The following is a 26380-nucleotide window of genomic DNA, read 5'->3' as shown; positions in this document are numbered from 1 at the left end:
TGAAGTATAGTCTATAGGATATAACAAAGTGCTTTTCCAGTCCCGATTCGACGAGGTTTTATTCCGCATCCACCCGCTCGCGCTATATTAACTATATTATTTGCCCGCTGCCTGCTTAGAATAAATTTCTAAGCACCAAAATCGCAAAAACAAATCAAAATAATAATAATAATAATAATAATAAATAAATTAATTAATTTTTAACTCTATAAAAACTGTAGTTTATATTTATCCTCTCCATTTCTATTTCTCTCTACTCAAATTAATTGTCAGTGTATCTAAAATTGTGTATCTTAGAAAAAGAAAAAGACGAACTACCTCTTAAACATGCATATCTTAATTTGATGTTGCTTTAAAACGCTGAAATATATAATGTATTTTATTCTGAAGGTGAAAGTTGTCGAGTTATTCAACTGCCCGCGGCGCCGTCAGGATCACTTTTTCCCCCTTTAATTAAGTGGATACAGCTTAATACTCCTTCAAGAGTACGGCATTGCTCAAAACTATGCTATTTTACATATTTCTGTTATTTGTGTACAATCACAATGAAAAAACAGATGTGTATGCTATTTGTTAAAAAAAAAATGGAAACGAGATGCTAGTTTAAGGGCGCATCACAGAAATTGCCTACAATTCTGCATATAGGCTTGCTACTTATTAATTTTATTTTATTTCGTTTTGTTAAATTATTATTCATTAAGAAAATTATATTTCGCATATGGGCATTTTTATTTATTTTACATACAGCTTTTTTGGGGTTTTCTCTGTGCATAAGCTCTGCGCGTGACGTTCTGATGTTTCTGCTGCTTTTTGCTTGTGTACAATTAACCCCTCAAAACGAATTTAGCTGTTATTAATGTGACACAGCCACGTTTCAATTTAAATTTAAATGTAATTTAACACAATCTGGTCGTTAGGCTAATAACTAAACGCGTCGGTTGTCGTTTGAAAAAAAAAAAACAGAAATTAACATTTCTATTTTCAATGCAGTCTAATAAAAGTTCATCAAGAAAAAAAGAAAAGAAAATAATAATAAAACTGCTCCTGCTTATGAATAAATTTTTGCTTGATGATGAAGTATCTAAATAGTCTATACTCTATAGGATATAACAAAGTGCTTTTCCAGTCCCGCTTCCACGAGGTTTTATTCCGCATCCACCCGCTCCGCGCTATATTAACTATATTATTCGCCCGCTGCCCGCTTAGAATACATTTCTAAGCACCAAAATCGCAAAAATACTGTAGTTTATATTTATCCTTCCCATTTCTATTTGTCTCTACTCAAATTAATTGTCAGTGTATCTAAAATTATGTATCTTAGAAAAAGAAAAAGACGAACTACCTCTTAAACATGCATATCTTAATTTGATGTTGCTTTAAAACGCTGAAATATATAATGTATTTTATTGTGAAGGTGAAAGTTGTCGAGTTATTTAACTGCCTGCGGCGCCGTCAGGATCACTTGATTTTTTCCCCTTAATAAAGTGGATACAGCTTACAATACTCGTTCAAGAGTACGGCATTGCTCAAAACTATTCTATTTTACATAGGCTATTTCTGTTATTTGTGTACAATCACAATTAAAAAAAAAAAAAAAACAGATGTGTAGGCTATTTGTAAAAAATAATAATAATGGAAACAAGATGCTGGTTTAAGGGCGCATCACAGAAATTGCCTGAAATTCTGCATACAGGCTTGCTACTTATTAATTTGTTAAATTATTATTCATTCAGAAAAGAAAAACATATATTTCTTATATGGGCCTATTTTATTTATTATTATATATAGGTTTATTGGGTTTTTCTCTGTGCATAAGCTCTGCGCGTGAGGTTCTGATGTTTATGCTGCTTCTTGCTTGTGTATAATTAATCCCTGAAAACGAATTTAGCGGTTTACGTCAGTTGTCGGTTGGAAAAATAAAATAACTGAAATTAACATTTCTATTTCCGATGCAGTCTAATAAATGTTCGTCAGGAAAACAAAGAAAGAAAACAAAATAACAATACAACTGCACCTGCTTATGAATAGGCTATCTTTTTGCTATTGGTTTGAACCATAATTTCAGGAAAGAGGAATCATTGAACTATTGTACTGGTATTTGTGACCAACGCCCCCTAGAGCTGGCCATGGTGTTTGGCTACAGAATGTTGTTCCTTGCGCCACCTGGTGGATATTATATGAAGTGCAACAACGTTGTAAAAAAATCAAAAAAAGCCGCTGCGGTAGGACGCGTGCCCACGCGTGCCGAATTGCAGGCTGCCGCGTGAAAATAGACGCATTTTTAATGGCCAGATCTGTAAAATTAGACATACAACTGAATTAAACAGTGCATTGCATTGTATGGAAGCTATTTATATATACAACAATATAAGCAACAATACTGACTGCCACAGCCTTGAGTTTATTCATACTGCTTTCTAAACCAGTCTTTGGTTTGTATCTTTACATTTAGTGCTCGCCACATTAATGCTTAACTCATCTTTGACAAAAAAAAAAGAGGAGAAATAAAATATAATACATGTAAAATACATTAAGTGTGTAGTTTTTTTTTTTTTTTTTTTTTCAGATGTCACCATTTTGGCCATTTCAATTTATAAAACCTATTTAAGTACATATATAATCATGGCACATTTCACAGAGGCCTGTATTATTCGGCAAAATGCTTCATGTACTACAGATTTTGACTGGACCTGTGCCACTAGTAAACAAAATTGTGATAAATACTGTAGATTGATATAAAGATGAGTCTTTGTCAGATTGTGATAATATTTTTTTTTGTCTTTTTCTTTCTTTTCTTTTTTTTACAGGTAACAATTTTTAAATCTGACTAGAGCTGAACATGACCAAGGATTTAATTTTCTTTGCTACTATACATTCTGTACAGTGATTGGGATCAGTACGATTTTTAATGGGTTTTCGAGACGTTTCTTATGCTCATAAAGGCTGCATTTATTTGATCAAGAATACAGAAAAAACTGCAATATTATGAAATATTATTTCAATTTGAAATACCTGTTTTCTATTTGAATATATTTAAAAATGTAATTTATTCCTGTGATACAAAGCTGAATTTTCAGCATTATTACTCCAGTCTTCAGTGTCACCTAATCCTTCAGAAATCGTTCTAATATCCTGATTTATTATCAATGTCGAAAACAGTTGTGCTGCTTAATATTTAGTTGGAACCTGTGATTTTTTTCCCCCCAGCATTCTTTAACAAATAAAATTGAGAAAAAAAACAGTGTTTTTTTTTTTTAAATATAGATCTTTTGTAACAATATAAGCTACCAACTAAACATTTGGGGTCAGTACATTTTTTATTCTTTCTTTTTTTGAAAGATATTAATACTTTTATTGGCCAAGGATGTGTTAAATTAATAAAAAATGATGGCGAAGATTTATATTTTATTTATATTTGCTGTTCTTTTTAACCTATTATTCATCAAGAATCCTAAAAAGAATCTAAACATATTAAGCAGCACAACTGTTTCCAACATTGATAATAACAGTAATTAATCAGCATATTAGAATGATTTTTGAAGAATCATGTAACACAGAAAACTGAAGTAACAGGAATAAATTATGTTTTAAAGTATATTAATATAGAACACCATTATTTTAAACTGTAATAATGTTTCAATTTTTTCTGTATTTTTGATCAAGTAAATGCAGCCTTGATGAGCATATAAGAATTCTTCAAAAACATTAAAAATCTTACTGATCCCAAACTTTTGAGCAGCAGTGTATATGGACTATATATCACACATATTATGAGTGGTTTTGGGTTCAGCCAAAATTGCTAATTTGATTACCCCATCTTATTATACTGTATTTCGGTGACAGATTTTCTGAGAAAAATAGCATGTTTAATATTGATAAAACATGCTATGTTCTCAAACATATTAAACCCAAAGTACAGCATCAAAAATTGCTCTTGGCCTCCGGGAGTCAGATATTGTCCTTGAGACAGGTTGATCATCACAAAACATCTGATCAACACCAGACGTCAGATCTCAGACTGATCCGAGCAACACATCTGACCTCAACGGGCAACATTTCAGTCTCATATGAAACATTTCTCCACTCTGAATGGCTAGGGTGTAACCGCTCGTGCCATTTTGTGCACTCCAGGGGAGTTTTCATACATCTGCAGAGGTAAATGTGAGAAAAAGTTTGTTTTTATGATATATAGATATGCTGTTGAAAGTGTAGCAGTCATGCTGCATCACTCACCCTCATGGCTGTAGATATCCATGGCAGAAAGCGTGACACACGTGTGTAGACGCCAGGCTTTTTGGCCATGGCGCAGCCTGTTCCCCAGCTCACCACCCCAAGCAAACGATAGCGGCTGGTCTTTGACAAGACATCCGCTGCTACGAAAGGACCACCACTGTCGCCCTTAAATTATATGAGAAACAGTATCTCATATCACTTCACAATTTCACACAGCCACATGCATATTAGTTATGAATGTCTCCCTCTAGTGGACATGTGCTGCTCTGTTCATCAGGTCTGATGATGTCATAGCTGTGTGGCAGATACTGTGCCTTGCCATTGCTTCATTTTTTTCACATTTTCTTTTGTTGCAGCATTATGTTAAACTGCTTTAAATTACTTTTTTTTCCACATCAATCTACATCTCATACACCATAATGACAAAGCACAAAACAGGTTTGTAACAACTTTGCAAATTTATTAGAAATAAAAAAACTGAAAAGATCCCGTTGCATAAGTATTCATACCCTTTTCTGGGACACTCGAAATTTAGCTCAGGAGCATTCATATTGCTTCTAGATGTTACTACACTTCGAGTGGAGTTAAACTGTGGCAAATTCATTTGAATGAGTATGATTTAGAAAGGCACACACCTCTCAGAAAAGGTCTAACAGCTGAAAATGCATATCAGATCAAAAACCAAGTCCTGAGGTCAAGATAACTGCCTGTAGAGCTCAGTGACAGACTTGTGTTAAGGCAATGATCTAGGGAAGAGTTCAGAAAAAAATCTGCTGCATTGAAGGTTCACAGAAGCTTGGAAGACGACTGAAACAACTAGGACTTTAGAAAATGTCTGCCAGCCCCCATCCAAGCTGGCAGATAATTGCCAAATGCAGATGTGCAAAGCTTGTCACATCATACCCAAAAAGACTTGAGGCTGTAAAGGTGCTTCAACTATGTACTGAGTTAAGGGTATGAATACTTATGCAATGTACTTATTTCAGTGTTTTATTTTTAATACATTTGTAAAATTTGCAAATCTGGTTTTTGCTTTGTCATTATTATGGTGTATGGAGTGTAAATTGATGTGGGGGAAAAACTAATTTAAAGCAGTTTAACATAATGCTGCAACAAAAAAAAAAAAAAAGTGAAAAAAATGAAGGGGTATGAATACTTTTGCAAGGCACTGTACTGTACCTGGCAGGAGTCGGTTCCTCCTTTCTCATATCCGGCGCAGAACATGGTGGTTGTGACCTGGTTGTCATAATAATCCGGGCCATTGCACACAGCATCGCTGATGATGGGCACGTGGGCTTCCTGGAGGACGTTGGCTTGAGTGCCTACAAGAAATCAAAAGACATGAATGAGGGCGTTGGTGTGAAATTGAAACCTTTCTGAAAATCTCTAGAGTGCTTTTTCAAACTAATGTCTATTGTTGCTTTCATATCATGTTGGAATTAGCATATTTAAAGGGATAGTACACCCCAGAATGAAAACTGTTATCACTTACTCACTCTCATTTCGTTACTCTAAAGAATGTTAGTAACCAAATGATTTTAGTTTCCTTTAACTTTGACTTTGTCAGTGGGTCCCGAAGTGAAAATAAAATTGAGTAAATTGAAATAGAATTGTTTTTGGGTGAACTGTGCTTTTAAGAGCATTGTAATTTGAACCCTTTACAACAATAGAGTGGTGGAACTATGACGTCCCTTTGTAGGGCAATCGCTTGATAGCATCACCCTTGTTCCCTCAACAAAAAGGCAATAGGATTTTTTCATAGGCTTTTGGATTATCGCAAAAAAGAATCTCTGTGTTTAACCATAGATCGTGAAACTTACACGGTTTGTCCATCAAGATAATCCTCATAAAATAATACAACTTGTATGAAATTTGAAGCCTAAATACAAACGCCAGAACTAAAAAGCTAAACATTTTTCAAACTTATTTTTAGGAACATGTTCAGTATAAAGGATTTACTCTGTGGGTGAATTTAATTCCTCATTACATACCTTTTCATATAAAACTGGAATATATCCAAAACTAGAGCCAAAATAAAACTGAAATGAAACATTAATAATAAACACTGAGGAGTGAATAAATGAAATAATCATTACTAAAGCACATGTGAAAGCATGTATTTCTGTACATTTTGAAATAAGATCCATTAAAAGTCAATAAATCCTTGATTAATATAAATATTTTAATAAAAAAAAGTCTCCACGTAGTATTCAAATTATTAAATAACAGCAGAGTGAGCAAGTTTTTGATTATGGTAAGATTCAATTTATTTTAGTGAATAAAGTACCATATTTCAGCTATCATTTTGTTAGGGTGGTTACACAAAATGTTATTGTATCCTTTCTTCTAGAAAATCCTCAATCTTTCTGCTTTCTAACGGCTTCATTTGGCCGTAAACATTTCATTTTAATGTGGCTTCAAGCAATATGCATCGGTAAAGTTTTACCGCGACCACGTAAAGCTGGTAAATGTGGTATATAATCATAAAATGAGTTTACCTTATGGTACAAACCCAGAGTCTCCGCTGATTGCATCAGTAATAAAATGAGAATTTTCCATATGAAACTTTTCGTTGCATTTCGGGGCAAAGCAAAAAAAAAACATTGTCGAACAACAATATAAAATACCTAATTGCAGTATACAAATTATACTGCAATTAGGAAATACTATAAATTGATAAACTGTTCTGCGTGATGACGTTTAATGTCTCTGACAGCACCTGTAGTCCCATTTAGCAACTTGGTAGTCTTTTTCAAGAAACGTAACAGTTAAAAAAAATAATAATCACGAGTGGGGTGTAACTGGTGTGTCCTATGTCATACAATAAAACGTGAAAATATCTTGAGCTTGTGTTAACCACGGACCTTATTTAAAGGATTTAACCAAAATCCCATAAAAAAAAAAAAACATTGACGGAAGTGCTAAAATGCTAACTCGCTTCCGGGTTTATGCCTACAAAGTGAAGACATAGTTCCCCCACTCTATGACTATATTGTTTTTGAGATATTGTTTTTGGGATTTTTTTTTTTATGGGAGGACAACTGAGGGATGCAACTATTACAGAAGGTTCAAATGCTGTCGCGTTAACCCGGGGGAGGTGTGCTGGTATGGGCTCAACCAGGTGAATTAAATTGAGGAAATTAGAAGTTTGCGTCCAGTTCAATGTTTCAAATACGTGAATTAGTCATTTGACTGGAGTGCGATGGGCAAAGAGGTCGGCAGAGGCACAAACTCATTCACTGTGAGGAACTGGGACTTTTTGATTATGACGGGCTATCGGTAAGCTCACGTGGACTCTCGTTTTTTAGACTCTCGTTTAGATCCTTTGTTTGGTTTGGTTGTTTGGTATTTAATGTGGTAAATGTGTTAATGTTACAGGTGAAGTTTGAAAGTAATTATTACTGCATGGTTTAAAGAGATACTGATAATCGATAAGACCAAATGCTTAGATTGGTATGGTGTTGCTTGTAACATGCAGAGTAAAAGATCAAGCTGTGTTGCCTGTAAAAAATGCATTTGACCTTTCCTGTGTAGGAAAAATACCTGTTTATTTAAAAGGTTTGTGTTTGTTTACACTGTAAAAAAAGACTGTGAATTTAACGGTAAAAAGCTGTAAAAATGCTACGGTAAAAACCTGTGAAATGGTTAACCGTAAGTTCCCCATCTATATACGGTGAAAAACTGTGCATGTAATTTTACGGGAGTATACCGTTTTTGGAAATGAAAAAGAATGTAAAATGTACAGTGAATAACTGTAAATTGACATTCCCAGAATTCCCTGTTTTTAATTTTTTTTAATTTGATGTTTTTTTGTTGAAATAACTTTTTCTTCTTATTTTTTTCTTGGCAGTTTTGTACATTAGGGTTGTATGTTACATCTTATGTTGTTAAATTAATGTTTTTTGCATTATTTCAGTTTTATGTGTGTTACCATGATGGTGTTTAGTGTTTGTGTGAATGACACTGTGCACCTTTTATATAAGTTATTATTTAAAACCTCCTTGTGATGGGCTTTAGTTCATCATGTGATGTTGTCATCATCACCTGCTTTTGTTGGTTATCAGTGTATTACAAAGGTACAAAACAGATTTCAATATTTCAGGAAGTTGGTACATTACCATTATATCAGTGAAATTACGGCATTTACCTGTAAATTTAAGTGAAAACTGTAAAACATTGCTACCGTATTTTTTACGGGAAAACTCTGGTAACCACAGCTGCCAGGTTTTTACCGTTAATTTTACAGCTTTTTTATACAGTGTATTTAAAGGTTTTTCACCTGTTGCATTTGATCTTACTACATTGCCAAATGAAGTGATCAAAATAAATGTTATTCTGAGTGAAATCCCAAGTCTGGTCCTTTTCAAGTGTGGACACCTCACAGTTCGAAGGCACTTGACAAACGCTCACTGATGCTCTAGAAGGAAAAACCACGCATTAAGGGCCAGAGGTGTAAACTTTTGAACAGGATGTTTCCCAGAAGACAAAATTAGTGAAATTTACCCTGATCTTTAAATTCAAAAAGTTTTTACCCCCGGTTCTTAATGCATTGTGTTACTTTCTAAAGCATCAGTGAGCATTTGAACCTTCTGTAATAGTTGCATATGAGTCCCTCAGTTGTCCTCAGTGTGTAAAACAAGGGACTTATGAACAACTATTACTAAACATAGCGGTGGATCATTAAGGTAACAACACAGTATTAAGTATTAAGAATCAAGTATGTAAACTTTTGAACGGAGTCATTTTTATAAATTCAACTATTATTTTCTTTTGTGGGCTATATCTAAATATCTATTATGTGAAATATCTTATTCAGGTCAGTACTAAACAAAAACATATAATAATAATAATAAATAATTAACATTTTGCAGATTCTGCAACATGTATGTAAACTTTTGACTTCAACTGTATACCCAGCTAACAGGGAATGTTTTCAGAACATTGGCTTTTTGCAAAATTTTCTTAAAATTATGAACAAAAGTTTCTTCCATTAACGTTAGTAGAACATTTGTTCAAAATAGGTCTTTAATAAAGTTCTTAAAATGTTAGCACAAAGATTTCTACATTGCTCATGGAAACTTTTTTCTGAAATGTTTTATTTGGATGTTCGCCTAATGTTTTTTACTTTTAAGTTTTTTTTTTCCTGTTTATTTTTATTCCAAAGACAAATGTTATTGTACAGAGACTGTATTTTTTACATTCTTAAACCCTCCCCAACCAACCCAGAACATACTGCCTAATATTAATAATGATATTGATTAGAATACAACAAAGATGGATATGCAATAGTTAAATAAAAATGGAAAAATAAATAAATAATTACAAAGGGAAAAAGTTAAAATGAAATAAATAAATACATACATACATGAATAGATAAATTAAACTGGATACCATAATCAGGAATATTACAATGTCAAGAAAGTACCTTTATGGCAGTGAAATATGATAATAAGGGTTGCCAGACATAAGAGAATTTATGGGAACCTCTAATTGAATATTTAATCTTTTCTAGATGTGGGTATAACATCAGATCCCAAAGCCATTGTGATACTTTAGGTGGATTTGTAGATTTCCAATGTAATAAAATTTGTCTGCGAGCCAATAAGGATGCAAAGGCAATGATATTTAGTTTAACGTTTTTTTTTAACTATTAACTTTTTTATTTTTAATATTTATTTCAGATTGTTCAGTCAACATTCAAAAGTAATGTTCATATAATGTTTACAAAATAATAATGTCTTAATGTTTTTGCTATTGTTTGCATAATCAAGAAAAAAAAATGTTTTAGTTGGGCATGCATATATAACTGCAAATGATTTTACAATCACAGGTAACAATGCATCACTACCTTTTTAGTTTTTATAACTTATTATGACTAAGGTCAAATAGTTTCAGCCATGATTTTCAGCAACAATATTTCTATTAGTAATTTTCTTTAAAGCAACGTTTATGTGCACTCATCTCTTAAATACAATCATTCTAACATGACATGAAGACAGCCAATGTACAACAGCCAGTCAATTACTTCACAGACAATAATTCTTGACCTTTGGGGTTTATGAATAAACAGGAAATATGTTTACAGTAAATTAAAGCTTAGCAGGAAAGTGGGCAGCTTCATAAATAAACATTTAAAACATGCAACTTTTATAGAAAGTATAACTATTGTACTAAAACATGCTAGAATTTTAATAAAGCAATGACTTAAAATGTACTTTAAAGCAAAACTTCTAATTTGACAATATTATAAAGTGCACTTTTTAAAAGCGTGCTACGAAACAGTGTTTTCTCTTTAAGTATGCTAAAGTAGCGTTTTATTTCTTTTAATACTTTATTATCTATACTTAAAGATTTGTACACTAAGATAACTACACTAGAAGTGCAAATTCAATATAATTAAGCACACTTTTTTCACAAATTATAACACTGGAATGATGTGAAAAGCCTGTTAGGCTTATATCACAAGTAAAGGGAAGTTGAAATTATTGTCTGATAATCAATTGCTGGTCATACATGACCACAGCAATACTCACACAGGTCACTGACACAAAGGTCAAATTACAGACAGACAGAGAGGGAGTCTCCAGTTTCAGGTAAAGAGATGATAAACACTGAAATGCAGCACTTTAATGACACAAAATAAGTAATTACTAACCATAATACTCCACATTACCCCAGCCAGTCACTGTACCCATCTGTCCATCTGCCAAACGCTGGCCGTAGGTCGGAAGACACACCGGCTGGATATAATCTAAAAGGCCAAAACAAATGAGTAAAACACATAAATCAAATGCAATACTGTAAAAGGACACTAGAGGGAACATTTTGCAATTTAGCATTTCTCAAGCTCGATTTACTTTGTTTACATTGAGAAACAAATGCATTTCAGAATCAAATCCAACACATTCCCTACAACATTCTGGTTAATGGTTACAGAAAACCATGGATATGAAGAAAAGCTTTGTCCTTCTGGAAAACTCTGATGGTATTGTCTTTTGTTTCACTCAAGGCCCCTTGGACATAGAGGAGCTTTGTTTTCAGGACGAGCAACCTGAGACTAGAGCGAGGTTTTACTATAATGAAGTTCAGTCAGACAGGCCCGTAACATACCAATACCTAATGAAAAAAACCTTAAAACACACTTTGATTACACTGCTGCCAGTAAAGATTTGTCCTTGATACACAGAGCCATTTCCTTTATGAATGCATTCTTTTATAAAAAAAATAGCTTTGTTTTAAAATACCTTCAAACAACCCAAGATGACATTTACGGTAGTATTTCAAAGACACTTCTATTTAGAGTCATTTAGTCATTTTTCCGCCAAATCTGATTGTAAATATGCATAATCACAGCCAATAAGAACATATGTGACCCTGGACCACAAAACCAGCCATTTTTTTTGCGAATTGTGATTTATAAATAAGCTTTCCATTGATGTATGATTTGTTAGGATATGACAATATTTGGCCGAGATACAACTATTTTAAAATCAGGAATCTGAGGGTGCATAAAAAGTTGTCCAAATGAAGTTCTTAGCAATGCATATTACTAATCAAAAATTAAGTTTTAATATATATATACCATAGGAAATGTACAAAATATTTTCATGGAACATGATCTTTACAAAAAATAATAGTTTTGACCCATAGAATGTATTGTTGGCTATACCCATGTCACATATGTGATGTTTAATGTGCATCTATACAGAACAGGATTTTGGCCAATGACGTTTCATTATGGCCAGGGCTACCTATTTAATGTTGGTTAGTGTGAAAACTCACCAGTGAACTGTAGCGGTTTTGTCAGCGACAGGACTGCAATGTCACGACTGTTGTCATCAATGTTGGCATCGACGAAGGGCAGATAGCTGCTGTGGTAGACAACCGTCTTCACCTCAGCGATCACAATGTTCTTACGGATGGGAGTGTTGTAGATCGATCCCATCAGAACCCGCCAGCGTGACACATGACGATACCTCCTGAGGATACGGATAACAAATCAGCATATTTCTGAAAAATCATGTGACACCGAAGACTTGAGTAATGATGCTGAAAATCCAGCTTTGCATCACAGGAATAAATTAGATTTTAAAATATATTCAAATAGAAACCCATTATATTAAATTGTAATAATATTTCACAATATCACAGTTTTCATGTATTTTTGATCAAATAATTGCAGCCTTGGTGAAAAAAAAAAGGACTTTTTGTAAATTGTATGTTGCATGTTTTGAAAAAAAAAATCAGCTTCTCACTAGAGAATAGCAAATCAATAAATGCTTTTGAGCACTATAAAATGTTTTTTAGATTTGAAGTACTGAGATTCAAAAAGTTTTTTTTTTTCTTTTTTAACGACTAATGCATTCAAAATAGTAAAGTTAGCCAACAAATTGTTTTGTTCTCTCTTAAAAATAAAGGTTCTTTATTGGCATTAGTGCAGAAAGAACCTTTACCATCCATGGAACCTTATCATTCACAAAAGGTTCTTTACAGTGGAAAAAGGTTCTTTAGATTATCAAAAGCCGCTTTTCCACTATCGGGCCGAACCGTTCTCAATGCTTAACCTTTCTGTTCCGTGCCGATCCGGGCCAGTCAGCACAGATACGGTTTGATTTTCCACTGTGGTGCAGATAACGGAACTCTTTGGAATGTAAATACAAATGCGTCAAATCGTTGCCTTGGGAACGCAAGAGTAGACAGCTTCTACTGTTATTGTCCTTCTGGACGCGATATGTATGTTTGAGTTTTTTATTTTTGCCCAGCACTGTTTTGAACTTTTCTTAATGCCCTTCTCTGCAAGACACTGCGCTATAATTTTAAAAACTTTTCGTTTCTCTTTGCACCCTCCAGCTGTTGTTGAATTTTTCTTTCTGTCCAAATATCAATATTAGAGCAAATGTTTCATCCACAGACCAAAGTGTCTCAGCCATTTATTTTTATATTTACCGTATCTGCTTACTGCGTATCCGCTTAGCCATAGAGAAACTGGTAGCCAGGCAAAAGCGGCTAAAATGTTCTTCACACTAAGACAAAAGGTTACTGAAAGGTTCTTTGGGGAAGCAAAACTGGTTCTTCTATGGCATCGCTGTGAAAGCCCCCTTTTGGAACCTATATTTTTAAGAGTTTTGGCATGAGAAAGCAAGAAAATTTAGAGTAGTTTAAAGGTTAAGGTGAGTGTTTTGTTTGATAGCCCCTCCATGAAGTGTACAACATTCCACACTTTTTTTTTTTTTAGTTAATTAAGTGCGTCCTCAGGACATTTGAAGTGTACTTTTCTTTTTGGAATTTTCAGTATGCTATTTACAGTGTTTTTACAAATCAATGTCATAAAATAGACGGTTTGCACATACATCACAGTTTGGTCAGTTAACCAGATGCCCTGCCATACTGGCTCAGATACTCAGATGTTAACAACAGCATGGATTGCATGGTTAATGTACTACTGAATACATTGTTCTGCTAATTGATGCTGTCTAAACCATGGAAAAAATGTGTGGAAGCTAAATCATATAGAGAAGGCAGTCTGTACGACTCACAATGTTTTTCCCAATTCTGACCATATAGTACAGCCTAAAACATGATAATAATTGACCATTTTCAGCAGCAATAATCAGCAAAATATGCGAGTTTCATTCGGTTCAGTGGCATTGTTTACATTCAGTGCCACCAATTTGGCAGATTGATGACACATCGTAAAAACACTCTATAGTGTATATGTACACAAATTGGGACGTACCTGTTCATAGCATCTTTTAGCAAGTTTGCAGCATGTTTTTAGCATATATTAGTAAAGATAATAGTAAAAGTATGTCACTTACTCAGGAAAGCAGTGTGCAGCACTGATGATCCAGCGATCTGAAATGATGGATCCACCACACTGGTGAACTCCGTCATACTGTAAACTGACCTGCCACGGCCACGAACCCTGACGAGCATCCTCTCCCCCTACAATCCGCTCCTCAGGTAGCATACGACGACCACAGTCTATAGCGATAGACAGCAAACAAATTATGCATTTGCAGTGCAGATATTGAATATACTACAAATATGTACAAGTTGTAGCACTTACCCTGACAAATCACCTCAAGTATCTGACCTTTGTCACATTTACTAAAACACAAATGAAACAGAATGATTTAGAGAGCTTAAGATATTGTTTCTTTTTTGTTTGTCAGATTCAAATTCAGTCTGATACAATGTTAAAGACAGAGAAAATTAGATTGGGGTATGTTGACTGGGCATAACAACATTGGCTCTTTTCGAGGCCTTTCGAAAGGAGTCTCTTATTCACATCAAGGCAGCATTTGTTTGTGTTACAACAGTAAAATTGTGAAATATTATTACAATTTAAAATAACTGTTTTCTATTTTAATATATTATAAAATGCAATTTATTTTTGTGAGGCAAAGCTGAGTTTTCAGCATCATTACTCCACTCTTCAGTGTCACACGATCCTTCAGAAATCATATGATCATATGAATATTAATCTCTTACAATGATGATAGCCATTTAGAATGAATGTATTCTGATGTGCTAAATTTTTTGCAAGCAACATGTTAATCACAAATGATATTATATCAAAAGAATAGCTGCATGGAGAAGTGTTTGATTTATTTTTTTTATTTTTTTCAGTTTAATTTGATGATATCCATGGTGCATATACTTTTTTTTTTTACATTTTATTTGTATGTAACGGACTTGTCTTACCAAGGATAGAGGGCTGTTTTTATCTTCTTCCCATATGTTAACTCGCTCTCTTTCACGCAGAAAAAATCTTGCTCACCACCATTGTCAGGAGCACACGTCACTGAGAAATTCACTGCTCTGAATAGAGAGAAAAACACAGATCAAGACTTGACTGAAACAATGGATTTCAGTCCTTAAAAGATTAGTTCACTTCCAGAACAAAAATGTACAGATAATTTACTCACCCCCTTGTCATCCAAGATGTTCATGTCTTTCTTTCTTCAGCCGCAAAGAAATTATGATTTTTGAGGAAACATTTCAGGAATTTTCTCCATATAGTAGACTTCTATGGTGCCTGCGATTTAGAACTTCAAAAATGCAATGTAAATGCAGCTTCAAAGGGCTCTAAATGATCCTACCCGAGGAAGAAGGGCCTTATCTAGCGAAACTAACGGTTATTTTTTTTGAAAAAATCACAATTTGTACACTTTTTAACCATAAATGCTCATCTTGTCTAGCTCTGTGATGCGCATACATACTCTGTGCGCTCCGGTTCAATACAGTCAGGGCATGTCGAAAAACCCATCTCATTTTCCCCTTCATCTTCAAAATCGTCCTACAATTCAATTTAAGTTTATTTGTATAGTGCTTTTCACGAAACAAATTGTTGCAAAACAGCTTTACAGAAAATTAAAGTTTGTAAAATTAAAGTTGTTCTTTTTTTAAGTAAAAAAAACAGTTCTGGTGCATAGTGTGTTTTCTACAGGTTTGTTCAGCCCACTCACCTGTGTGTAGCACACTTAGAATTGCACAATGTGTTCTTTGAAATATGGAGTCTTATTAAAAAAGTGTCTGGTGCGTAGAGAGGAAAAAGTGTTTAAATGCATTATTTGAATGTTTGGCTAAAGAGATGCGTCTTTAATTTAGATTTAAACAGAGAGATTGTGTCTGAACCCCGAACGTTATCAGGAAGGCTATTCCAGAGTTTGGAAGCCAAATGCGAAAAAGCTCTACCTCCTTTAGTTGACTTTGCTATCCTAGGTATTACCAAAAGGCCAGAGTTTTGCGACCTTAGGGAGCATGATGGATTGTAGCGTGGTGGAAGACTAGTTTGGTATGCAGGAGCTAAACTATTAAGGGCCTTATAGATAAGACATAATCATTTGTAACTGATGCGGAACATAATAGGTAGCCAGTGCAGAGACTGTAAAATTGGGATCATATTTGACTTGACCTGGTAAGGACTCTAGCAGCTGCATTTTGGACTACATGTAGCTTGTTTATTAACCCCTTAGTGTTCCAACGTTCCACCGGCGGGACGTTTTGCATTGAGTTAAGTTTGACAGGAACTCTAAGGGGTTAAAGATGAAGGACAACCACCTAGCAGTGGACTAGCTTTTCTGCATCAGAAACAGGTAACATGTTTCGTAGCTTAGCAATGTTTCTAAGATGGAACAAATGCTGTTTTTCGAACATGAGAAATATGATTTTCTAAAGACAAGTTGCTGTCTAATATAACACCCAGATTTTTGACTGTAGAGGAAGTAACGGTACAGTACATTTGTTGCAAATTGTAATCTAAGAGATTCTGTGTACTGTTTTTTGGTCCAATGAGTAATATCTCTGTCTTATCTGAATTTAATAAGAGCAAATTATCAGTCATCCAATCGTTTTTCTACACTGCTGCAGAAGTACTAACCCAGTGTTTACAAAGTGAACGTGCAAAGAAGCTTAAATGGCCTTTACAAAAAAAATTAAAACACGATGTAGTTGGACAGTGATTTTGCAGTTGGAGGAGAAAATGAGATGGGAGTTTTTCAACATACCCTAACTGTCTTGAACCGGAGTATGCATGTGCATTGCAGAGCTAGACAAGACGAACATTTGTGGTTAAAAGGTGTATAAATTGTACTTTTTTTAAATAACAGATCGTTTCACTATATAAGACTCTTCTTCCTCGGCTGGGATTTTTTAGAGCCCTCTAAAGCTGCATTTAAACTTCATTTTGGAAGTTCAAACTTGCGGGCATCATGGAAGTCCATTAAATGGACAAATTTCCTGAAATGTTTTCCTCAAAAAACATAATTTATTTACGACTGAAGAAAGAAAGATATGAACATCTTGGATGACAACGGGGTGAGTAAATTATCTGTACATTTTTGTTCTGAAAGTGAACTAATGCTTTAATTCAAACCAAAAAAATGTTTGTTACCTGACAAAGCCCATCTCCTCACAGCTGATGTTGGCCATGAGCTGGTTGGCGCTGGATGAGCAGACGTGTTTCCACCTCCGCTGAGTGGAGTCAAACACTCGCAGCCTCTGGTCTGCGGCGCTCACCTGCACTGCAAGACATGATCAAGACAGTGAGCATCTTCATACTGTGGTAAATACTTCATGATACAATGCAATCCAATCAACATGAACGTCTATTTCCATTGTGATGGAAAATGTGAAATGCAAAATAATTATTTTATTTCTTAGATTATAACTTGATGCCACTTGTTGAATTATACATGCAACACAAATTAGTTAGTTAGTTTACAGCATATTTATAGTCTATATGGTCTAGTATTTGAATATAGATAGATAAAATAAAAAAAGAACAATGCTTACCATCAAATAATCCAGTATCTTCTGTCGTTCTGAGATACGTGACTGAAAACAAACAAAGAAATCAAGTGTAATAAGCCTCTAAATCAGCAGTTCTTATAAGCAAACTGGATTTCCCAGAAATCCAAGCAGAAAGTCTCACCAAGGGCCCAGATGGCGGCTCCCAGCCCTGCCAGTATGATCAAGATCAAAGCTACCACAGCGGCCACCCGACACCTGCTGAAGATGCTCATTCCTGGACTTCCTGTAGGACAGAAACTTACAATTCAGTACAGGACAAAGCGTATACTTAATGCAGTAATGTAAGATTTTGTGAACCTTAAAATACATGCCTGTGCGCAAACACGTAAACCATGACAACTGATGAAAAGAACAGAACCATGAACGAGATCAATAGTCCAAAGTCATCAATTACTCACTGCTAAAGTAAACGAGGGACTTCATCTCAGTGCCATGATCAGCTTTCTCTCTCTCTCCACACACACACACACACACACACACACACACACACACGCACACACACACACACTCACTCACTCACTCACTCACAGATCAGTGTCAGCATGTACCTAGAGATGTAACCATGTCAGTGGTAAGTAAAGACAATCATTACCAGTCCTGCATGGCTGGACTGTTTACAAGCTCTATATCATTCTCCTAAGACCAGTATTGCTCATTCATAACCATTATCATCTTAGATAAAACACATACATGTGTAAATATGACTTTGATATATACATTCACTTTCTGCTTCTCAGATGTTTATCCTGAAATGTGACCCTGGACCAGTCATAAGGGTCAATTTTTTTTTAAATTGAGATTTATACATCATCTGAAAGCTGAATAAATAAGCTTTCCATTGAGGTATGGTTTGTTAGATAAGCCAATATTTGGTCAAGATACAACTATTTGAATATCTGCAATCTGAGGGTGCAAAAAAATCTAAATATTGAGAAAATCGCCTTTAAAGTTGTCCAAATGAAGTTCTTAGCAATGCATATTACTAATCATAAATTAAGTTTTGATATATTTACTGTAGGAAATGTACTAAATATCTTAATGGAACATGATTTTTATTTAATATCCTAATGATTTTTTGGCATTAAAGAAAATTTAATCATTTTGACCCATACAATGTATTGTTGGCTATTGCTACAAATATACCCGTGCTACTTAAGCCTGGTTTTGTGGTCCAGGGTCACAGATAAAAAGATAAATAATCTCTCAAGTGTCTTCTATATGATGTTTAGCTTCAGAGAAGATTTCAACAAAGCCATAGAGTGAACTGTGCTCAGATTTGGCAAGATAAGTCTGGAATCAAAAGTCAATATGACCTCAAACATTCATGAAATATGCTATTATATCATTAAAATACATCCAAGTGCACACATAGTAGTGAACACGCACACACACCGTGAACACACACCCAGAGTAGTGGGCAGCCATTGCTGCGGCGCCCAGGGAGCAGTTGGGGGTACGGTGCCTTGCTCAAGGGACTCACCTCAGTCGTGGTATTGAGGGTGAGGAGAGTGCTGTATATTCACTCCCCCCACCTACAATCCCTGCTGGATCTGAGACTCAAACCTGCAACCTTTGGGTTACAAGTCCAACTCTCTAACCATTAGGCCACGGCTGCCCCCAACACAATACAAATAAAAAAATCATAATAGGTGATTCTCCTGCAAATGCCCGGTGGTAAAATCCTGCTTCTGTCATTGGGACAAAAAATACATATATATTTTGACCAATAAATCTATTTTTGGGAGTAGTGGAAAATAATACAGACAAGACTCAAACCTGCATCCTCTACTTTGCAACCACATACATTAAACCATACCAATGAGCCATGGCTCCAAACAAAGTACATTCAATAGTCCATTTAAAATGAACAAGTATCACCAGAAATAACTTTCTATGGACTTTTTAAAAAATAAAAATGTAGGATTTTGTGATTGATGGGATTCAGATTCAGGGCTTTCTGCACAAGCAGATGTTATGTAAACCATCAAATATGTGTTTTCCTGACTATGAGGAGCTTGTGCAGAAGGTCTGGTGTGATGATTAACAGTTGGCCCATGCGACACCAGACTGAAGCAGAGACTGTGCTGTCTGATAAGCTCAGAGCAAACAAACACACAAAACAGGTTGCCGCAGCTCTGCATCAGGACTGAACGCACAGGCCTTTGGGTCATAGGGACATATGATGTAGAAACATCTCTTTACAGTATTTAAAGGCCCTTGTGATCTGCTTGACCCAAAAAAGCACTGAAAAAGGAGAACAATCTGACTAAACCTTCAGGAAATCTACTTCCTGAATGTGTAAAATCACTTGGTCTACCCAAAAGTGAAAAATCTGTCATACTTTCTTCTGTGGAAAACAAAAAAACATCAGTGTTGGGAAAAGTTACTTTTAAAAGTGACCCTAAACCAGTTTTTGAAATTGAAATGTCAAGTTTCCATTGAACAATATTTAAAAATCTGGAATCTGAGGGTGCAAAAAAATCGAAATATTAAGAAAATCAACTTTCAAGTTGTTTCAAGTTCTTAACAATGCATATTACTAATGCAAAATAAAATTTTATTCATATTTATGGTAGGAAATGCATAAAATATCTTAAAGTAATGCATTGCAATATTGCGTTACTCCCTAAAAAAAATAACTAATTACGTTAGTTACTTTTTACGAAAGGTATGCATTACATTACTTTTGCATTACTTTTTAAATCTGGACAGGGCTTTTTTTGTTTGTTTTTAATATAAAAAGTTTTATTTTTGGCAAATGTAAAAGCCCTTTCACACCAAATTTTACTTGCGTCTGTATAGTAGAATACAGAAGATAAAAAGTTCAACACTCTTCAGCAATTTAAAACCTTACTTAAAATGCATTACCCCAACATTGAAGTAGATATATTAAAGAATGTTTCTAACAAAGCATTTGTCTTCCATAGTATGGACAAAAAATACTATGGAAGGCGATGGAACCTGAAACTAACTTTCTTTTGTGTTCCACAGAAGAAAGGAATGCATACAGGTTTGGAATAACACAGTAAATGAGTAAATGATGACATAATCTTTTATTTTTGGGAGTACTATCCTTTCGAGAACAATGTGTGATGCGTTTGCTGGGAAATTCATTCATGCTAGAGCTTGATGATTCACACTCTCAGCAGTTTGGAGGGAATCACAGGTCATGGTCACAGTTAAATAACACATGGAAAGTGATGTTAGACTGATGTAGGGCTGTCCCCGACTATGAATTTTCATAGTCGAATCAGAATTTTCGAATCTTTCTATAGTCGACCGATAGTCGAATCATCTAGGCTTATGTGTGTGTGTGAATGGGTTGGGAGGGGCACGACACTATAGTCAGCAGGAGGGTAAAACAGTTTTTATTTTATTTTACACACTGCACACAGCAACAACTTTTAATAAAGCGACCAAAACTGCCTGCCAACTGACAGACGAACTTATTTAGGTTTAAATAAAAACACAGAACGCGTCTTTTAGTTCTAAAAACGCGAGGCGCACAGCACTGCCTTTTTTGCTAAGCAACGACCGAAACAGCTGTCCTGTCAGTCAAATCAAAGGATTATAGCGCGAACGCTCTAAAATCTTAGTTTTTTGCTGTTAAGTAAACTGTCATATTAGCAGAAACCCTAAATAATACAGCTCCTGGTTACCTACGATAGACACCAAAGGTTTCTCCTCCATTTCTTGCAGTCTCCGGACTTTTTAAGCGACGGTAAACTTTCGCATCACAACAGAAGGCCCGCCTCTCCATTCATTCGATTGGACAATGGAAAAGAACGCGAATGACGTTGGGAGTTTTTCCGCTCAGAGTTGATTTTTTTTTTCAACTTCAGGCGCTCAGACTCAGAGCGCTCCTGCAAAAACGCGAGGCGCGGGGGCGCATAAACAGAGCGCAGAACGCTCACTGCCAACAGAAAACCATTCAAAAGAGGCGCCTCCAATTGCAAAAACGCGTTCGGTGTGATCGCGGCCTAATCCCTGCCGTCAAGATGGTCCGCATCTCATCATGGATCAGGGCAAGTGAAAATTAAATCTGTCACAGGGGTGGTTAGATTTATTCACAAACACGTTAAAAATATTTATTGAACGCTTCTTTCTTTTCACTTTTGTTTTTACTGCATTATCATAATCAAAGGCTGTATATAACGTAATATAACCGTACAAAACCAGTAGTTCTGTGTGCAATTAGACATTGAGCACCCCCATATTGCCAAAATGGTATGATGCTCGTTTCACCCGCGAAGATTCGACTGTGAGATCGGTGGTCGAATCAGGCTCCGCATATCGATGCATCGAATCTTCGACTATTCGGGGACAGCCCTAGACTGATGTTTATCACATGACGAGAAAAATAGTGGTAGGCTGCTGTTTTTCCTTTCATTGAGTTTAATTCCAAGATTTCAGCTCTAAGGACCGTAGTGACTAACAGCTTCTTGCATACACTGTATCGTCACTTAGTGAATTAAAAACTAACGTGGTTATCCCTTTACCGTAAAGTGGAAGAAATGTTTTTAACAGAAATGACTATTCTGTCTCAGTCTTTATACAACTGCTTTCCAAATGAAGCAAAAGTCATTTTGTTGCAGTATTTGCAAATATAGAGACAGCAAAGTGATTCAAAAGATGCAAAACTAGCACAGCTACACTAATAGTTTCACTGCGAAAAATGCACTTAATTTTGATTAGAATTTGACAATAATTTTACTCATCTAGAAAATCCTTCTTGATATATGAATTTAATATTTTGGCTGGAAACAAGACAAAAAAATCTAAGAAAGAAAAACATTTTTTGCTGTGTTGGAGTCAGTAATATATTTTATTTGTATGAAATTGAAACTTTTACTCTGAAAGGACATTTATTTGATCATAAGTGACAATAAAGAAATGCATACTGTTACAAAAAAATTCTATGTTAATTAAAAAAATTATTTTTTGAGCAGCAAATCAGCATATTAAATCAAATGGCATTTTATAACAGGAATAAATTACATTTTTAAATATATTCAAATAGAAAACAGTGATTTGAAATTGTAATATTTCATAATTCTACTGTGTTTTTAATCAAATAAATGCAGCCTTGGTGAGCATAAAAGTCTTCAAAGTCCTGACGTATTGTCAAGTATGGTGACCCATACTCGAAATCGGCCCTCTGCATTTAACCCATCCAAGTGCACACACACACACACACCGGGCAGCCAGCGTCCAGGGAGCAACTGGGGGTTCAGTGCCTTGCTCAAGGGCACTTCATTCATGGTATTGAAGGTGGAAAGAGCGCTGTTAATTCACAATCCCCACCTTCAATTCCTGCCAGTGTGGGAATCGTACCGGCAACCTTTGGGTTACAAGCCCAACTCTCTCATCATTAGGCCATGGCTGCCTTCTTTCAAAATTCTGGAAAAAGTTTCATCAATTGAGCATTTGGTATGTTGCTAAACAATCCATTCAACACATTTACTTCTATCGCTCACAGCCTCTTTTTCTTTCCATCAAAAATTTTATATGCCTTTATTTTTAATTAAATATGGCTAACTAAGATCCACAATACAGAAAATCAGTTGTCTGAGTGAACTATGCCGTTAAGCGGCTTTCCAGAGAGCATTTAATAACACAGCAGATTTTATCATCTTAGATGTTGGACTGAAACTATCTGAGAACTGTAGCCATTCTACTTGTGAAATGTCCTGGTCCTTGATGCAAGCTAAAACAACGCACTTGTGAAAGTGAAAACGAGACCATCCCTATCTCGCCTTGACTCTCAACTGAGCCCAGCTTTGAACAGTTACATTAGAGGTCAGAACAAAACTGAAACAATGTGATGTTTTCCTGTCTGCTCTCTCTCGTTTCATTCCTGAGGATTTCTCCACTGCCTCAGACTGTTTCTACAGCACCTGCCATGACCCATTTGACCAGAGAACAAATAGTACTTTTGTCTGAGTGGGGGCTTGTATGAGACAGAGCTACTTCATGGTACACTGCTCTCTCTCTCCGTCCCTCTCTCTCTTACTCATACCTGGCCATACCTGATTGATTCAAGTTTTGCAGCCAAATTAAAATCACAAAGGCCTTTAGGCTCTAAAATGGCCTCTACAATGAAATACATCCGCTATAAAGGACTGTTTTGGTCTAGAACATTATTTGAAAATGCTACATCAAGCAAGCAGCAAGTTATGGAAAAAATTAACAAAATATACTTCATACTGTATACATACTGTAATGAATAATCCACAAATTAAGAGGAGAAAAAACACTGTTTTTTCATGCACGTGTCAAGTTTGAGATTTTGGCTTTTAGTTGTTTCATAGAAGACCAAAACTTCAAGTGTTTTTTTTTTTTTTTTTTGACTAGTGGAAAGAAAACACTCAATAGTCACTGTTAAGTGTTTGTTTTATAGCACTTTATCTATTTGTGGCAATAGATTTTAATTACAATACATAGGCTGTTTTCTCAAAATGAGTTTTTTTTCTCCTACACTGAGCCATAAATCTCCACTTCAGTAGCACTTACACACACCAAACACACAATTTTTATTCCTGTCTATATTCTGAAAGTTTTTACACAGGGATTTGTTCATATATAATTTGCTTGATTTTATACATTTTATACCCCAAAATGGTAAAATAAATAATACATTATTTTCCGTCTGTTCTACTTTTTTTTTTTCTTATTATGGAGTGACAAAACGAGATATCCAAAATACTCCTTTGTAAAAACATTTGACTCTAATATGTCAAAAAAAATTAAACAAGAATTTTGAAACTGACCTCATCCAGTGTTTATATTATTATACTAGAAATGTACCCATAAACCCATAATTAAGTTTTGATATATTTACAGGAAGTTTCTAAATTATCTTCATGATCTTTACTTAATATCCTAATGATTTTTGGCGATAATATGTGACCCATACAATGTATTTTTGGCTATTGCTACAAATGCTACTTAAGACTGGTTTTGTAGTCCATAATCTAAATTTCACAAGTTTGCATAAGTGCAGTTCAATTTGTTATTTGAGAAGAACAATAAAGGTTCAGCTTTCTCAACAGTTCCCAACCTTAATTTATCCCTGATTTCTCATCTAATTGAGCATTTTTAGTCAGGTAAACAGCTGTATGTGCACATCACGTCATGTCTTGACACTTTTTTGGCCTTTTGTCAAAGTAATACACAGATCCAGACTGACCAAAACAAATCGAGTACATGACCCATCTCTGTTAATCTTTAACACGGCAGTCGTCTGATGTCAAAAAGGAGAGAAATAGCTCGGTACTCACCGATCTTCTTCTCTGGCATCTTTATCCAAAACAAAAAAACTGAAAAATAATCTTGAAATGGTTTTTAACGATTCCTCCCCAAAACCTTGCTAGGTTGCTTCTTCAAACCTGAAAATGTGGAGAAAAATGTTTATAAAAAAGTGATCCGACAGCTGTCGTGGACAGAGACGGGTTAAGCAAGTTAAATAAACCAAAGGGCAAACTGAGAAATAATTCAGAGGGTTACAGTCAGTGCTATTAACAATCACAAAAAGTGTTTTCAGCAAAAAAAAAACGAAAAAAACAAACAAACAAGCCAACTTTGTTGCTCTAAATTTAAGTTAATTTACATTAATTTATGTAATTGCTACTAATTTTTAAAATGTTCTTCATTGATAATTACATTCAAACTGGTTCAAGTGCAATTAATTACTGATTTATAATTTTACATTAGGTTTTATTTTATGCCATTAAACACTTTTAGAGGGCTGAAAAGGTCTTGTGTAACTTGTGTTTAGCTAAAAAATAACCTTTTCTCTGTTTCCAAATATTTACATTTATTTTGTCTTTTAACTTCCTTTCAAATCAAATGTAGGCTACATTAAACATTCTAAATGAATGAAAAAATACACTGTAAGAATGAAATATAACGAATGATGGTCAGTTACATAACGTGGAAAATTACCTCAGAAGTAATTGTTGGTATCATAATGGGATGTGAAAATATAAAAATGAATGTCTAATTTATTTACTTCCAGTTTCATCAGTTCTCTTAATAGTAAAAAACTAAGTTCTCACCTTTACCTCTCCGCTTCAGGTTCTTGGATAAACTCTTGAATAGAATACAAAGAGGTGAAGAAGTAAATCAGTGGTTTCGTCCAGATATTCGCGCTGACATTTCACTTTCCCCGGAGTCCTTCGCTCTTTTATTGCGTGTTAAATAAAGCTATTCTCCGGCGGGCAGGACAGCGCTTCTCCTCACTCTCTCTGCTCTTTCTGCGCTGTTCGCTGGAGTGGAAACCTCCCTCTTCCGGTCAGTAGCGAGTATCAGGAGAGCGCAGGTGTGAGTGTGTGCAGGTGGAGGTGGGCGCGCGCGCTGGACAGGTGAATCTGTGTGCGCGCAACTCACTTTCAGCAGCAGCTCATCTAACGTGTAGTTTTTTTTAATGGATTTTTGCATACAAAAGTAATCATTGAAATTGAATAAATATAAATATAATTGATATTATAATGTAACATTCTCATAGAGAATGTTGATAGTAATATTCAGAATATTTTAAAAACATAAATAACATAAACGTATTTTTTATGCCCAATTTATTAATTTTCAATAATAATAATAGGCTAATACTTATTATTTTTATTATTATAATTATTGAAATAACAGCAGAAGCTGTTATTAATAATGAAATATTAAATATAGATGTTAAATATAAATGTCCATAAAATAAAATAACATCGGAATTATGTAGTAAAAAAAACTAAAACATCATCAGCAGCTGTTATTAATAATGAAATGTTAAATATAGATGTTAAATAAAATGAATATAAATAAAAAATGTCCATAAAAT

At 34.8% G+C, this 26380-nt stretch overlaps 1 protein-coding gene across 1 annotated transcript; it reads right to left on the bottom strand.

Moving 5' to 3' along the window:
* Positions 1–2303: 2303 nt before the first annotated feature.
* On the bottom strand, positions 2304–25805 carry hpn (hepsin). The gene is made up of 13 exons (XM_073828616.1): positions 25608–25805; positions 24831–24938; positions 17672–17773; positions 17533–17574; positions 17132–17261; positions 14941–15057; positions 14303–14343; positions 14052–14217; positions 12016–12212; positions 10889–10984; positions 5413–5555; positions 4234–4398; positions 2304–4147 (listed from the first exon to the last, which is right to left on the bottom strand). The coding sequence occupies exons 2-13, from the start codon at positions 24847–24849 to the stop codon at positions 4094–4096; spliced, it is 1272 nt and encodes a 423-aa protein (XP_073684717.1). The 5' UTR covers positions 24850–24938; positions 25608–25805; the 3' UTR covers positions 2304–4093.
* Between the last annotated feature and the right edge of the window lie 575 nt (positions 25806–26380).

Source organism: Garra rufa, chromosome 22 (genome assembly GCF_049309525.1).
Source record: "Garra rufa chromosome 22, GarRuf1.0, whole genome shotgun sequence".
In the NCBI taxonomy this organism is placed as follows: domain Eukaryota; kingdom Metazoa; phylum Chordata; class Actinopteri; order Cypriniformes; family Cyprinidae; genus Garra; species Garra rufa.
The sequence above is the reverse complement of the archived record's forward strand: the minus strand, read 5'-3'. Positions and strand labels throughout refer to the sequence as shown.